This window comes from Mchenga conophoros, linkage group LG20, assembly GCF_057382185.1.
Source record: "Mchenga conophoros isolate Kocher_MC1m ecotype Shallow Benthic linkage group LG20, M_conophoros_male_GT1.1, whole genome shotgun sequence".
Taxonomy (NCBI): Eukaryota; Metazoa; Chordata; class Actinopteri; order Cichliformes; family Cichlidae; genus Mchenga; species Mchenga conophoros.
The window spans coordinates 12699005-12713640 of record NC_140545.1 but is presented as its reverse complement, the minus strand read 5'-3'; the positions used below and the strand labels follow the sequence as shown (position 1 = coordinate 12713640).

Genomic DNA, 14636 nt, shown 5'->3' with positions numbered 1-14636 from the left:
CCAAAATCGCAACACTAGCTGAATTTTCTTTTCTCCAAGTTTTAATTATTACTCCATCTGCTTGGAATGTGTTTAAAAAATCACCACATTTCATTATTTGTAAAGCACAAAAAACAACCTAGGGGCAGAAAAATCTAAGTTGAACTTTGCTCAACTTTATAATCAGAGACAAACATTGGTGGAGCTTCTTTTTAATGAATTTTTTTGTTTTTAATTATATTGAAGGCAATGGTTGACTGTGCTGAACTGTTATAGAGGAGACGACAGAGAACGGTCTGCGAGAGGCGGGGGATGGTAATGGCTTGCTTTAGAGGAAATCTGGAACCTATAAACTCGGGCAACTTCTGGGACCAGAAACGTCAGAGCGATTCGTTTCACTTGGTTGTATGGCACACCTTTGTCTCCGCCTCATCCTTTGATCCGACCAATCAGTCAGAATTCATTTTTTTCTGTTGTCTTGTGCTCAGCTGTCCCCCAGAAAAAGAAACCTTTGGACCAATCAGTGAGTCAGATGGGTGGGCAGCTGAAAGCTTCATGCTCCCTTCGCTTTAAAAAGTCTGATTCGATTTGCTGTTGTTTCACATGCTGCAGTGGGAGTGGGACATGAGAACGTTCTAGCTTTGCTGATGCAGCGTTCTCTCAGCGAGTATGGGAAGAGATTTTTAACATGTAACGCGACAGAGCTGATCAGAAAAACTGAACTCATTACTTACGTGTTTTGGTTTGGCATGTCTGGATATGACAATGTGAAAAGTTGGTTGGCGAAGAAGAAGAACCCAGCAGAAGATCAGAGAAACCCGCGGCTGTACTGAGGGAGTTCCCGACAGCAATCGGAAGGGAGGGAAACTGCTGTTACGGGTGGAGGAGTGGAGAGAGACATTAAAGGAAACTGGACAAAATAAGAGTGAAGGATACAGTGAAATAAAGAAGACAGGAGATAGAAGAAGAACGTGGCCAAGCATGCGAGAGGAGGAACACTCAAATGACCATCCTGAGGGAGGGGTGGTGTCCAGCAAGGAGAACAACAAACGACCACTTTCTAACGCCTGTCCTGTTGTGGTTGCGACGGCGGGGATCACCGGGCGTAAGCGGCAGATGGGTGCCCAAATGGAGGATCACATTTCCGCAATTACACCCACCATGTCGGCAGACGACGGCAAGGTCAAGCCAGTAGATGACATTCAGAGCTACAATCCTACTGGCCCCAAAAAGCTCAAGAAGAGTCCTCAGCATCACCCGCTTTCCCTTTCTCCTGCGCCCGGTCCCAGCCCTGAAGGTCTTTCAAGCGGCCTCGAGGACCCACACGGGCAGCGGGTCATCGCCAACATCCGGGAGCGCCAGCGGACGCGATCTCTGAATGAAGCCTTTGCCTCGTTGCGCAAAATAATCCCAACGCTCCCGTCTGACAAACTGAGCAAGATCCAGACACTTAAGTTGGCGTCACGCTACATTGACTTTCTGTACCAGGTTCTGCAGAGTGATGAGATGGACACCAAGCTGGCAGGATGTAACTACCTGGCCCATGAGAGACTGAGCTATGCTTTCTCTGTCTGGAGGATGGAGGGAGCCTGGTCAACCATGTCTGCTGGTCACTAGCCTTGTCTGGAAGCCTAAAAAGTATGATGCAAAGGGGCTGAGGAGATGTCCAAACTGTGTCTGCTCACTAGTGGATTCACACTACTTGACACCTCGGTTGCGATCTGGTTGCCTCAATGAAAAGACAGCGTAACACTTCATGAGAGGAAGCTTTCACATGAGCATTTGTTTGATTGGTTATGAACTTATGAGATGTAACCGTGGATTATTGTCATTCCACTTATCTGCTTTTACCAAAGCAGCTATCACTGCTCACGAATGCAAATGCAATGAGTTCAAGCAGGGACTGCTAGCTTATTTAGGGATTGTTTTCTCTCTTTTTTTCTTTTAACATGTGTATTTTGTTTACATGAATCACAATGGAAGCTTTCATTCAACATGCATTCGCTTCATCAAGCTGATGGTTAAGGACTCGATCGTCTTTGACGCTTCATAGCAGCACAGCTAATTCTGCTGGAGCCCCCTGACCCACCAGCTCTCTCAGGTACTGAAGCATGACAGCTGGTTTCATCATCATTGCCATCACCCCTGATTTTATCACCTTAAATAAAATCAGTATTATCACTATTATCAGTAACATAATCATCACCATAGGTCTACATACAATGAGCCATTTTTTATTTAACTTTCTTTCTTTCTTGAGGTAGAAAGTGTATAAAGGTTTGTGTAATATCTATAGAGCAGAGGACTTAAAAGAAAGAAAGAACTGCGAACACCATACTGAATGTTGCAAGAGTTGTCAGGATTTTGACTTTTCCGTGGGCTTTCAGCTCCTGGTTTTCCAACATTGACATTTAAGGAATCCCTGACTACCTCTGAACCTTAGCAAAAGTTGGAAGAAAAAAAAAAAAAGCAGCCACGGCCGTCCGTCACTCTGCCTTAAGTTTCTTGTCCATCCCAAAACCTAGCCCCTTTGTTTCTTTCAGTGCCAAAAAAACCTCTCCCCTTGACGTTCTTTCCTCTCGTTCTGGCCCGAATTTGCTTGCGTTGCACGAAACCGCGATACAGCTAGCGAGCTGACGAGGAGGCGTAATGAAAACAAACGATCTCGGAAAGCCATGAATCATGTGTGTCACCATCAAAGGGGAAGGCTGATGTGGCTCCCTGCTGGGCTCCCATAAACCACTGGTAGTGATGGAGGAGGTGAGAGCTGATTTATACACACAAATGTAGAGGTGCACACATGCAACTATGCACTTAAAAAAATACACTTTTTTCAATACATTGGCTCCACTAGGGAAATGCTATTGGAGTCCACATCATTACCAAATGATATACCTTTCTTTCTAATATTGTAGGCTTTTGTTTTGTGAGACGCAATGAACATTAAGTGTAAGGTTTACAGTTATTTCAAGACAACAGGACTGACATGCTGTTTGGCTTCAAAGCACATCCATGACAATCCCTCACTGCCAAAATACATGAAGACCGGCAACCTATCATTAGAACGTCCCAGGGAGGTAGCTAATGTTTCCAGCTCTTTTAAAGACTTATGGAGATGTTTACCGAGCCCCACAGTCAGCACAGTGCGGTCTCTGAAGGCTAGACTTCACTGACATGTTAGAAGACACTTGACATTTAGAAAGAATCCAGTTGTGGGCCAACAGAGAAAAAGCAGCTCCTGTGCATTTCTATGTGAAATGCAAACATTAAAATGAGTGCATGGCCTTGCCTATTCTCTATGTTGTCATGTAATTCAAGTTGTATTCTAAATTTTCATTTATGGATCAAATTGAAACTGGAAGTGACTCATCTCTCGCTTGAGATGCCTAAGAATAACATATAGTTATATCCTGCCTTTTGCCATTCTTACTTGGAAACAGGAATTTTGAATTATCTTTATATACGCAACATCCAATGCTGATGTGTATAAGTGGTTACAGTAGTAATATGTCTTTCTTTGTCTGACCAGCTGCTGAATAAAGTGACTGTGATCTTTCTTTTGAATCTCTGTTCTGCTCCTTGTTCTTCTTTCTGCGTATGCACTTTGTATGTCATGCTTCAGAGTAATGTGGGAAAACGAGGATCAGCTATACATACAAAGTGCCGTCATTTACCGAGAACATTTTTTGACCACTTTCCTTCTGTAGTACCTTAAAGAAGCTGATATTATAGCTGTCGCTGTAAAAGATTGTGTAGTCGAAGCCAGGCTTTCATTTCAGAGAGCATTAGCGTATCCATCTCTTGTGCACTTCTCAGACTTTAAAATCAGGCTTTGTTTTTATGACTTATTACTTGAAATGTGTACAGTGTGATGCTTTACATACTGACACAGTATGACTTCGTAAAGCATCCTAAGCAGAAAACTCCTGAAAAATAAAACTATCTGCAAAACTTTCTTGAAGTTCTTATTTTCAGTGATTGGTGCACAGATTTATACTCTCACCACGCCTTCCTTGTCTCCTGTCTCTCTTGTTAAACTGTCTCCTTTCCTTTCCCTTCCTCCCCCTGCTTTCTGTTTTTTAACGAGGTCTGTGTGCCTTTGCCCGGTCAGGAACACTTAATTCTTCCCAAAAGAAACATGTTAAAGTGCAATTAAGTGCTCAGGAAATATTTATAGTATGTTTAGACCTAAATAATAACTTATAGCTTTATCATCTCAGTTGTGCTACTGTTTTGAAACTTGATGATTTAACAAACACTAAATGAATAAAGCTTTTGCACCACAATGTAAGAGTATTTTATTTTCATTTTTATGATCGCAAGGGAACATACAGTATAAAACTAAGTGAAGAATTTCGGTACAAAAACCCTGAATTGCAAACTATCCAGTGATGACAAAGCTCCCAAATAAAACAAGAATAACGTGATCTTAAGACTTGTGATATCTGTCTGCTAAGATATGTAGCTCCCCGATTTACAGCTTCTGATGTGCTGTGGTTTACAGAAAAATATAAACCCAAATGATTTTGACACAACATAAATACACTCACCAGCAACTTTAATCTTTAGTGTTAGCTTGTTAGCAGCCATCGTGCTGGATTTATAGATGCAAAAGTGACGATATTCAGATAACAGATGAAGTCCTAAGTTTTAAGCTAGTGCTAGCAAGTTTGATTAGCAATCAATTACCAACCATAACAACCATCTGAAAGGTGGGACTTGAAACTAAGTGATTTAGTATTTTTAAATGTCTCTTATCAAGTGACACGTTTTCGCTGTCAGCTACGACACTACATCCTCACAGGTTAGCGACACTGACATGGCATAGCAGAGCCTGACTTATCCTCCCATTTTTCTCGCTAATGGAAACAATAAGTTACAAAACAAACAGAATGCTGTAGTTTGTCATTTCCTTTGTAATTAAAGGAAAGTGTTTACTGAGCTAGCAGACAAAAGAGCCTTAAGCATCATTAAGTTGCCCCCTGCTGACTGTTAGAAAGAAAGCAAATTTAAGGTACTTCCATTATCTTTTTACTTTTCTGACCTAGAAATGTCCACCTTTTATATACAGTATTTCAGATTTACTGCACTTCTTTTAGAAATGCAATCATCAGATTGAGTGGGGGCAATCAGGTCCGTCAGCTAAACGCTACTTTTATTATCAAAAGTATATATATTATCAAAAGTGATATTGCATGTATACACTTATTAAAACTTGTATTAAATGGATAAACAGTTCTAGCAGATCTCAGACTAAATGAGTCCATTATGTTCATAATTTCTGTTTGTCATAGGTGTATTTTCCTTTCTTACGATGGGTCTTTTCGTTTTCACAGTCTAGTGTATACTATTAGTGTTAATTTCTGCAGAAAAAATAACTTTCTGAAAAAAATGACACGGAAAAAATCAAGGGCTTATACTGGAAATTATTTTTTAATCAAGAGGAAAAGACAAAAGTACAAAATAGATAATCTTTCTATACATACAAATGGTAGGAAATGTAAGAAAATAACATAAGTAAATAATAAAGAATAGTATGAAATAAAGATTTCAATGTCATGTTTAGAGATACAGAGTTACTGTACGTCCAGTTAGTTAAGAGTTACCAATACACATACTACTGAATGCATCAAGGCACATGTGCAACGTGTATTTTGGTCTTTGAGTTACTATTTACAGTGTCTTTCTTTAAGAAGAAGGTACAAATTACATAAGTAATAAAGGGAATTAAGAGCTGAGGCAATACTGGCCTCTACATAAGACCAAAAACACGAGTATAATACAAGAGAGGTCATTTACAGAATCACAGACAAGCAGTTTAACACTTGCAAATCCATGCACATTATGTACTAGTGTGCATGCAATAACAACACACTCTCTCTCTCTCACACACGCACACACGTCAGATAACGTTGACTTCATACTTTACTTTCTTTTAAGAAAGACGCAGCATCGCGTTTCAATGCTGCCACTTTGCTGTCGAGAATACTCTGGTACTCTACAAGAAAGACATACCAGCTGCATTTATCGGAGAACAACGATCCTCCGTGCAACATTTTCTCAATAATTCCTGTTGAGATACACGTGTACTGCAGCAACATTGGGATAATAAAAAAATTTAAAAAAGGAAAAAAAAATACATTTTGGTGTCCACTGTAATTTTTGTTTAAGGTAAAAGCTCCGAGGCCTCCTGTCGGGCAGAGTGTACCCAGGGTCTGATTAAAACAAATGCTTAAAGTTTATTTTACCCGGATTTAAAAAAAATGATTCTTTGTTATTTATAAACATCAAAATCATGGAATACAAAAAATCTAATTGTGCTGCTCAATCAATCAAATCATGGATGTAAAAAAAACCAAAGAAAACTTTTAGACAAAGCTAAAGAGTGACTGCACTGATCAGTTAAGAATTCTAGTAGTTATTCGCTGTTAACAGAGGTCTGAACTTTACACTTTACCTTCAAAAGCTCAACTAAAAACATTAGTACTGGTCATCAAAATGTGAAACTGGTCAAACCTCATATGATGGGAAAAAAAAAAATACTTTAACAAACTAGATTTTGCTACAAAATAACCTAGAAGAAAAACGAAGAAATACAGTCTTGGACTTTGACTGTTTGGAATGCCGAGCCCTTTATATGCTTCCCAAAAAAACAAACGTCAAATGATTGACAACATGTCAATTAAATTACAAACATCAGCTTAGATGATGGACTGACGTGTTGTAGCGTTGTCTAGGCTGATTGCATGATAACAGTTTGAATGAAAAGATTCTCACAATGAAGTTCACTTCAACATAGCATTCATTTCCTTAATTAGGCTGTGATGGATTATAGATAATGACCTAAATATTCAACAAAATAAAAAAAATAAAAAAACAAGTCACTGTACTCATTAACCAAATCAAACAATTTACAAAAAGACTGCATATGTGATGTTCATCTAAATCCACAGGTTTAAACGTTGTTTTACAAAAGTCAAGTCGCTGCGGGAGCAGTATCCATACTGGTCCTTTGCAGTGCTTCAACACAGTCCCATCACCAAGTGCAGGCTGTTTTAAGGCAATTTTCTTTGGGTGATGTCCTTTAAGTGCATTAACAGTATTGCTACTACAATAGAACAATACAGTGGTCCTCAGTGGTGCCACGGTGGAATGAACACTCCTTTAGTCTCAAATATAAACAATAATACACAGTATTGAATACTAGTGGTACATCGATAGTTTGTCATTGCTGTGTGTGTGTGTGTGTGTGTGTGTGTGTGTGTGTGTGTGTGTGTGTGTGTGTGTGTGTGTGTGTGTGTGTGTGTGTGTGTAGGCTTTTAAATGCACATGAATGTTAGACACTGAACAGCAGTAAATAATAATTCTGCTTTGAAAATATTGCCTACTTTCAGATGAATTAAACTCTACAGTATTTCAGCCCAGACGTGTCCACAGTCAGTCAGAGACCATTTAAGACATCTCAGATGAAGAGTGGGAAAAAGATAGCAAACAACATTTCATCCAAATCTTCAAAAAACCTTTCAATTATCTACAGAGAGGAGAAGTTTGTTTTTTTCTTTCCCAGAGCTTTGGAATTTCTCATGGTTCACATTATGGAATGAACAGTGCAATAAAACAATGAAGAACTGCCCGTTCTTTCTTTGTTTTGTGTCTTTGTTTCCTCTTCTTTGCTTTGTCGTCTTCTTCTAGTGGTTAAATTGTAGGTAATGACATCATTATAGCAGACGCAGCAACTAGGTCTCTCTTTTTTTAAAATCTTGTTTCTTAATGATGGGGCCACTTCTTCATGGTGCTACGTTTGCATCGTGTCCATCAAGCATATACGCCTTTACCTGATGGTATACAGTAGTTTTGTTCTGCATTGTTTTTCATCCCACTCAGTTCGAGTCTGATATGAGAAGCAATGTGGCAGAAAGAATTTATGATCTGAAGTTTCCCTCTGATGTTGGTATTAAGGCAAAGGTAAGGCACCAAAAACAGCTGCTGGTGCTCAAAGAGGAATCAGAGCTCAAGTCCACTTCTGATTTTTGGTCTGATCCTCAAAGGTTTGTGGTAACAGGGCTGTGGCCCTGACAATACGCACACACACACGGTCCAATGTCAGTAAGAAGACATGAGAAGACTATTGAAATCAACTTGTATTGCTCTGTGGTGAGGTTTCAGAAGGTTACTCAGCTGCTGGCTTCAGCTGAGTGGTTGAGGTGCTCAAAACGGCGGGTCTGTAGAGGTTCAGCATTGTGTCTCAGTTGGCCTGCGTATGTGTGAAGAAGGTCGGGGCTCAGTGGCTTTGAAAATATGTGTCCCCTTCATGTTCATATGACAACACGGGAGATCTGAGGCTTCTGAACGTTCTGCGAGGTGATTGGTTGGGTTTTCCTACATGGAGTCGCTGTCATGTTCCATTGGCTCATCAGGGAGGCTGGAGGGAAGTGTGAAAAGCACATGTGAGCAGAGACCTGGGAGAGTTTGCATCAATATAAAGGAAGGAAGTGGGATTTTTGACTGTGTGTGTTTGTATCCATGCACTGTACCTCTTGCTTGAAAGAACTCCAACAGAGAGCGAGGCCAAAGCCTTGACAGCATCCGTTTCCTCACAGTCTCTGCTCTGAGCAGCCATGTATGACAGACCCACTGATCCACTGTAGGCCTTCACACTCTGCCAGTACTGACCTGCAAACACACAAGACGTAACAAAAATGTCAAGCGAATTTCAACGTTGTAGTTTTGACATCATATCCACTGGTTAAGTGTTGATTACAACTGAAATAAAAATGCAGAGAAGAGGATGAAACATAAGCGCTGCTCACTTTGTATCTGTATGACAGTTTGTAGGGAGCGGACTGCGTTAGCGTTGGGCTTCTGGAGGAGGACATCTTCCGGCAGCGGTTCCTACAGGACAAACACACAACAAAACACCATCTTTAGAACCAAAATGGCTACGACAGTATCATTTAATTTCTACAAATTGAAAAGACATTATTTATTTTTCATTTGAAGCTTACACATGCACAAACTGGTTAAACAGAGAATGTTTCATTAGCCTGCCTGTTTTGCAAGACCTTTAAAAATAGTCTTAACATCCTGACAATAAACCAGAATTCAACTGACCCTGGAAAGAATTTCAGCACTGATCATCTGCTGGTAAAGTAGGACTGTGATCAATTCTGTCAAAACTTGGCACTATGTTTATTGAAATGGAAGCACCACTTCAGTGAGCACATTGTGGTAGCTGATCCATGATGTGACGAGTGACACTTGTACAAAATGAAAGAATAACGAACTCCGAGATACACTGTCCCTACCAAGTCCCTCTAACTGTAGTAAAAAAATGGGACACTGTGCTCCAGCTAACTGTAAAAAAACAAAAACAAACAAACACTAGTAAAGAACTCCATTAGTCATACCTGTATGCCCAAGAGTGAACTGACACAGGCTTCAGATGCGTCACAGATTGCTGTGAGGTCGTGACCTCCCTCAAGGGCCAAAACCAGACGGCCTCCTGCTAGAGACATCAGCTGACGGGTCAGGAAACCAAAACCTGCGGCGAACACAAACACGCACACAGAGTTGTTAACATTAAATGACAACAAAGCTTAGCAGGTGAACTGTTGCAATTTCCAATAGTCTCCAAAAACAAATGCATATTTTCATCCGTAGATCCTCCCACAGCAACATACCAATTACTAATTACTGTAATTATGGTAATATCAGCAGTGAAGCAAGACACAGTAGAAGGAACTTGAATCCTGCTCTTTTGTTCATGCTAAACATGAGCTTCAAGAAACTCAAATATCTTGAGACACTCAGGGTCTTAACAGAAAGTTTCACTGTCTCCTGCTACAAATAAGACAAAAGTTAAGGCCAAGTGCAGTCTGCGGTGGGAAACTGTTCTTACATTTGGCCGAGACCTTGTAGCCTCCTAGAGGAGCGGGGTTTCCCTCGGCGGCGTCAAACCCGGCTGACACCAGAACTACATCCGGAGAGAACTCCTGAGCGATGGGCATCACCACAGACCTGTATGAACACACAGAGTTCATAATGACTTCAAGGGACTGGGAAGGGATGGTTGTAGGGGACTCTGCTGGTTTCCAATACAGTCTTCAAAGGAGTGTGTAATTTTACTCAAATATCTTGTGTGTTTTGTACTTTTGTGTCATTTTCCTGGCTGTAACATGCGCCTACAGTTGTTAGAAACACATTGCTGTCGAGGAATAGGACAATAGATTCTGATGTGCACATTTGAGCCTTAATTATAAAGTTCAACAGGAAACTGAGTCACTGATTGATTTGAAAAATCAACACCATTGACAAAATTAACACAAAATGAACGTGAAAAACAAAACAAAAAAAACGATATCGTTAGCTTCATAGCATAAGTGCCTAAGTCATTGACTTAGTCAAATGACTTAGGCAATTATGCTATGAAGCTAACGATATATTGACATCACCACTGAAACATCGTGGGGGAAGTTAAGTTGCACTAACAGGACACAAAGTGATGAAAAGCAAAGAAGAACCAGCTGTAGTCTCCATCTCTGTTGATTCAATGTTTAAATAAACTGCTGACAGAAGCACTTCGGTGTGGATTCATTTCATTAGGGTGCTTATGAAGACCGGCCCTAGCATTCAGTGAAATATAGCCGTTTTCAAACACAACTGGGCATGTCCAAACTGGACACAAGACAAATATTTACCATTAAATCTAAAGAAGTCATTAACATGACAAGTGAAACGACGTACTGGCTGATCCCAGACTCAGCAGCCCGAGCACAGCTGACAAAGAACTATTGTTTCCTCTGTGGGAGAAGCTGCAGAGCTCGAGGAACACAAGCCAGCTCAACAAAGTCATATTGTTGTTTTGTCAGCTCTTATACTCGCTAACTTCTTTGTGGATTTCCAATAGATGAAATTGTCCTTAATGCTCTTGTTGTTAGGGAAGAAAGTAGTACTGTCCGGAGACGGGGAGAAGCTCGACTCGATGCTGTCGGCGAGAAGTTCAAAGCTGCAGCGTGCGAGTCTGTTTCCCATTAGAGGCTTGTCACTCTCCTCACGTCATTGACAACACAGGGAAAAAGAGGAAAAACAGTCCATCTGGGATCCATTTACCTTCATTATTCTGCCTGGGGACTTTGGAGACCTCCCCTCCTTCCCCCTTCAAGCACACGCACACACAGACACAGAGGCGCACATATCCAAATGCATACTGCTGACATGACTGCGTGCAGATGGACAACATGAGCTCATAGAGAGAAATAAGGTCGCCGAGATAAAACAAACACATTCCAAAATGAGCGTGCACGTGCAAACACGCACGTGCACTGATGCAAACGCACATCAGCGGTGCTTTGATTCGTCCAAAAATTGTAATTCATAAAGCAGGCCTCAGCTTTATCACACCGATGCAGATATGAATCAAAAGCGTGCGCACACTCCTCACTCATCCCCACACGCCTGACCGCAAAACCCAACCCCACCTCCCCTGTAGAGCCATTAAAGCTGTCACGGTCCCCCCAGAGAGAGAGATTGCAGACAAACTAATGGAAAGATGGAAGAAAGGAGGGGAGGGCAGGATTGGGGAGAGGAGGGGACGGTTATTAAAGATCAATCAAGGGAGGACAGGAAGAGGGCGAGAATGTGTGCTGGGTGGTGGTGGGTGAGGGTTGGGGTGATGGAAAACTTAAGGGTGGGGAGGGTGAGTGAGGGATAAGGTGAAAATACAACAAAGCTCCCCCTCTGCAGCTAAGCGCTTGCAAACTTAACTCATAAAATGGATTCTATTAAACAGCGCCGGCACTTTGTGTTTTTCCACAAACCCTTCGATGCTTTCAAAAAAAAACTTTATTAATTACAAAGCGCATTCATAGCGCTTTAAATGCTGGGTGGCTGAGTGGTGAGGGAGTTGGGGTTTTTAAAAAGTTTTTCAGGCAAAGCACCTCCCCATTAGGGCTTAAACAGGGATTATGTTGACCTACAGGCTAATCATAATAGAATTATAAACATTTGCTTTCAAAATAGCTAAAAAATACTTCCAGCTAATCCTCATCAGGAAATCCAGCACAGTTATTTATTTATTCTGAACACTGTCAGAAAAATGAGCTCACGGCTACATTTAAGACGTGCAGGCTGATTCGATTAGCCTGACGTTCTAAATAAAGATCTACTTTTTTCACAATAAGAATAATTCAAATATGTAGTAAATCTACAGTGGTGTTGAATGGGTGGGTCTCAAAATCGGTGCACCATACTTCACTGCACGTGGAAGAAATGTGAGTTTCTGAAGTTTTGCAACTTATATACGAAAAGCTCACATATTAGCATCAGTATTATTTTGAATAACTGAGAAGGCAATTATCTGAGAAAGCTTTGATGTCGTGATCTTTTGTCCTCATGGGGCTCCAGGCAGAGTGAAAAACAGAAAATTACTTAGAAGTTCTATTAGGTCCAGATCTGTGTTATGTACTAAAGATGATACTCTGAAGCAATTTCACTGTGTCCACTGCAGATGAGTCAGCGCGCTCCTCTCAAGTAAGATCTGATTACTTTAGAGACCCTTTCAATTTAATTTTGTTAGTGATCATATTTTTTTAAAGAACTAAGTCTGTTTTAAATCTGAAAAAAAAGAGATCAGTATTTTAATCATGTTACTCTAGAAGGTACAAACATCCCAGATAATCAAAAGCGTCCTGAATGTTAGGGACGGCATTAAAACACTGAAGTCAAGGGACCAAACCTCAATACAAATGATCAGAAAATAGATCCACCGGCTTTAAAGGGAACAAAATTTCAAACTGAACTTACAGTAATGTTTCTCTTCACACTCGACACAGAAGTATTTTTGTCACCATATGCCCTTGGAATATAAGACATGCTCTGACTATCAATGTGCGGATAAACCCAAAAATCCAAATAAAACTAAGAGCCAGTCCTAAAACAAGCACTTTTAGAAATGCTCTAGAACTAAAGGAGCACTGCATAAATAAAACTCACACAGAGTGAGCTTGTGTATTATGGGGAGTAAACAGTCAGAACTAAATATTTTGGCAGATCACTGTTGAAGGCGCACGGCTATTTTGTCATTTCCTGAGTTTCCGGATTATGACCGATCCACCTGATACGTACTTGAATATGTTTGATCTTACGTGTTTGGGTTTAAACATTTGTGGACATGCATATATGCAGAGTTCCCCCACTTATGTCTTTGAGCTCACCACTGTGCCTCTTTTCCAGTAACCACATGGTTGCCAGTGTTTCCTTGGGGCTTGGAAGCACCAGACAACCAAAGAGCCCACAAGACTGAAACTTTATTGGTGCTAAACTCCCACCGATGACAATTATCCAACCCACCAGCAGGAAGTAATGGTTTGCAATCGGTCAAACACAAGACCTGGAGACCATTTACTGTAAACCATCTGAAGTTATTGGAAACAGGGAGGGCTAGACACATGCTCTCCAAATGACAAGGATTATTAATTACGCAAGAAGTACGTCAGAGGTAGCGGGGAGCTGAGTCTCTGATCGACTTCAGTGTTTCAGTTGTGGCTCAGTTTAGAGGAAATGGGAGAAATCTACTGATTACACTTGTGCTAAATGACACTGTCCTTATCAATCAAAACTACTGTCATACAGGAAAAGAGAAAATACCTATAAATGTTCATTCTTTCTACACTTTGATATATTTCCAGTCTCCATGAAAAAGCTAACGAATAAAGAACTCTGTGTAATAAAGCATGGCGAATGCAGATATTTCCATGGATGGCGCAAGAGGCCAATGGAAAGTAATGATGTGAATCATGTATCTTATTCAACAAGGCAACCTTCATTCAACCCAACTGAACATTTAAGAGAAATATTTCAGGGAGGTTTCCATCACTATATTTTAATTTGTCACCCATTTAGCTGCACTGTGCTGTAAACGCAGCCAGAGTTGGCTCTACCTGAATGCAGCGAGGTATTCAGCATCTCCCATGGGTGGGTCCAGTCCTCCTGTCCACGCCACATTCACATTAAAGCCCTCACCAGCTCCAGATCCAACCTAAACGCCAAATAACAAAGACAATTGATGTCATTCTTCTCTGATAGCATTACTCTCTCAAAAGGGAAGCAAACAGTCCTGGATGTCACCTACCTCAGCGGGAGACCCACTGCCGGGGAAGAAGTTTCCGTCGTCATAACGATGAAGTGAGATGTAGAGAACACTGGGGTCGTTGTAAAATACTTCCTCCGTGCCATTACCATGGTGAACGTCCTAGCCACGGCGATGAGGAGAGATTACTTTAGCACAATAGTTGCCACAGTCATGTTCTAAGGGGATGGGTATCACACAGTAAAATGAGGCCACAGTTAACAGGAAGTCTTACCCAGTCGACAATGAGGATCTTGCTGACGCTGAGCTTGTGTTGGAGCTGTTTAGCAGCTATAGCTACAGAATTGAAGTAACAGAAACCCCTGAAAGACAGAGACAGAGCCAATGTTTAAAGACAAAGAATATAAAGACTTTAATCTTTAACTGACAAAAAAGTAAAGGTAATTGGTTAATGAAAAGACCTGTGTGATTTTGACTTTTGCCATTTCCTTATTCTTGGTTTCAGAGACATGCAAGGTGTTCAGTACTAATACAAATGTTTAAAAGAAGGTATCCGACTGGTCTCCAAATC

At 40.8% G+C, this 14636-nt stretch overlaps 2 protein-coding genes across 3 annotated transcripts in view; one reads left to right on the top strand and one right to left on the bottom strand.

Moving 5' to 3' along the window:
* The first annotated feature begins 565 nt into the window (after positions 1–565).
* Positions 566–4256, top strand: LOC146550485 (twist-related protein 2-like). The gene has a single exon (XM_085260090.1). The coding sequence runs from the start codon at positions 961–963 to the stop codon at positions 1594–1596; it is 636 nt and encodes a 211-aa protein (XP_085116216.1). The 5' UTR covers positions 566–960; the 3' UTR covers positions 1597–4256.
* Positions 4257–5393: 1137 nt separating this feature from the next.
* The window catches only part of hdac7a (histone deacetylase 7a), a 57737-nt gene continuing 48494 nt past the window's right edge, over positions 5394–14636 (bottom strand). For both annotated transcript variants that reach the window (XM_085260076.1, XM_085260077.1), the window contains exons 19-26: positions 14340–14427; positions 14108–14227; positions 13917–14014; positions 9878–9996; positions 9387–9520; positions 8790–8871; positions 8514–8652; positions 5394–8401 (exon numbers count right to left, since the gene is read on the bottom strand). In XM_085260076.1, coding sequence (XP_085116202.1) covers positions 8359–8401; positions 8514–8652; positions 8790–8871; positions 9387–9520; positions 9878–9996; positions 13917–14014; positions 14108–14227; positions 14340–14427 — 823 coding nt within the window. In that variant the 3' untranslated portion in view covers positions 5394–8358. The remainder of the gene's footprint in view (positions 8402–8513; positions 8653–8789; positions 8872–9386; positions 9521–9877; positions 9997–13916; positions 14015–14107; positions 14228–14339; positions 14428–14636) is intronic.